General features: G+C 30.2%; 1 protein-coding gene across 1 annotated transcript in view; it reads right to left on the bottom strand.

Moving 5' to 3' along the window:
* The window catches only part of LOC107697578 (centrosomal protein of 120 kDa-like), a 34935-nt gene that overhangs the window by 23388 nt on the left and 10051 nt on the right, over window positions 1–1496 (bottom strand). Inside the window, exon 6 of the mRNA XM_016498377.1 lies at window positions 771–950. Within this exon, the coding sequence (XP_016353863.1) occupies window positions 771–950 (180 nt within the window). The remainder of the gene's footprint in view (window positions 1–770; window positions 951–1496) is intronic.

Consider the following 1496-nt stretch of genomic DNA (forward strand, 5'->3'; position numbering starts at 1 on the left):
ACTTTCAGCTAGTTCCCAAGGCAACATTTCTCATTTTCATTATGTTTAACTGTTTACTGAAAGACAAATTTATAAAAACTATATAAACATAAAAACAATAAAGATGACAAAAACACAACAAAATTGCAAAAACTGTAACTAAATTAAAATGAAAACAGAAAATATAAAACTAAAAATATTATTCAAAGTATTAATAGAAACGTATTAATAACACTGCACATATTACATCAAACTCTTATGAGATTAAGAAAAATCCTGCTTCATAATGACCCTTTTAACATTTGAAAATTAAGTTTTGAAAGTAAAAGTCCATGGAAAATGATGATAAAAATTAGCACAAGGCCTTTAACATCATCACATATGAACAATACTATTTTATTATCACTGAGATACTACTATAGTTTCCGTTAATATTTTGAATTAATTTTTATTTTTATATGGTTTCAGTTTCATTTCTATTAAAACCTTTAGTCATTTGTTACGTTTCTGTCATTTTTATTAGTTTTATAATGTCTAAAGTTTTTATATATATTTTTTTAAATTGTAGGTTTATAATTTTTTTGTTTTAATTATTTTAGTACATCAAGTTAAACTAAATGAAAATGACAAATGTTGCCTGGTCAAATAAACAGAAATAAAATAAGTTTAAGGTTTCTTATATTTTATTTCAGTTAAAGTTTATTTTATTTCAAGTAACAGTTGTTTAACCCTGCATATGATCAGACCTAATTGTTGATATCTTCGGCTCTCAGTGTCACAGACACGCTCACAGTCGGCTGCAAGTCCGGAGGGACAGACTGCAGGCTGGGCTTCACTCGGTTTGGGGGCTGCAGGTTGAAAGTGACCTCTATAGTGGAGGGATGTTTAGTGAGATCAGCGCTGCTCTTTATTAACCCGGCCAGACCGACGTCAGTGCTGCCGAGAAACCGGTTTCCACAGCAGAGATGGATCTGTGTGCAAAACACATACAACTTCATCACTATTACTAAAGACTAGAGCTGTCGATTTAACGTTCATTTGGCACAATTAATTATGGAAAAATAATGTTTTCAAATTAAGGATGTTCATTTCTGTTATTTTTCCTAACTGACAACCGACGCTCGTTAACCGATTATTAACCGTTAACCGACAAGATTATTTTAAATTAGAACTGAATTAAATTAGAAAGGATAAGTGTCTGTGTCCCGTTAAAAAATACTAACTTATTTCAGTTATTTTTCCTAACCGACAACTGACGCTCATTAACCGATTATTAACCGTTAACCGACAAGATAATTTTAAATTAGAATTGAATTAAATTAGAAAGGATAAGTGTCTGTGTCCCGTTAAAAAATACTAACTCATTTCGGTTATTTTTCCTAACCGACAACTGACGCTCATTAACCGATTATTAACTGTTAACCGACAATATTATTTTAAATTAGAATTGAATTAAATTAGAAAGGATAAGTGTCTGTGTCCCATTAAAAAATACTAACTCATTTCGGTTATTTTTC

This window comes from Sinocyclocheilus anshuiensis, unplaced genomic scaffold (genome assembly GCF_001515605.1).
Source record: "Sinocyclocheilus anshuiensis isolate Anshui unplaced genomic scaffold, SAMN03320099.WGS_v1.1 scaffold1312, whole genome shotgun sequence".
Taxonomy (NCBI): Eukaryota; Metazoa; Chordata; class Actinopteri; order Cypriniformes; family Cyprinidae; genus Sinocyclocheilus; species Sinocyclocheilus anshuiensis.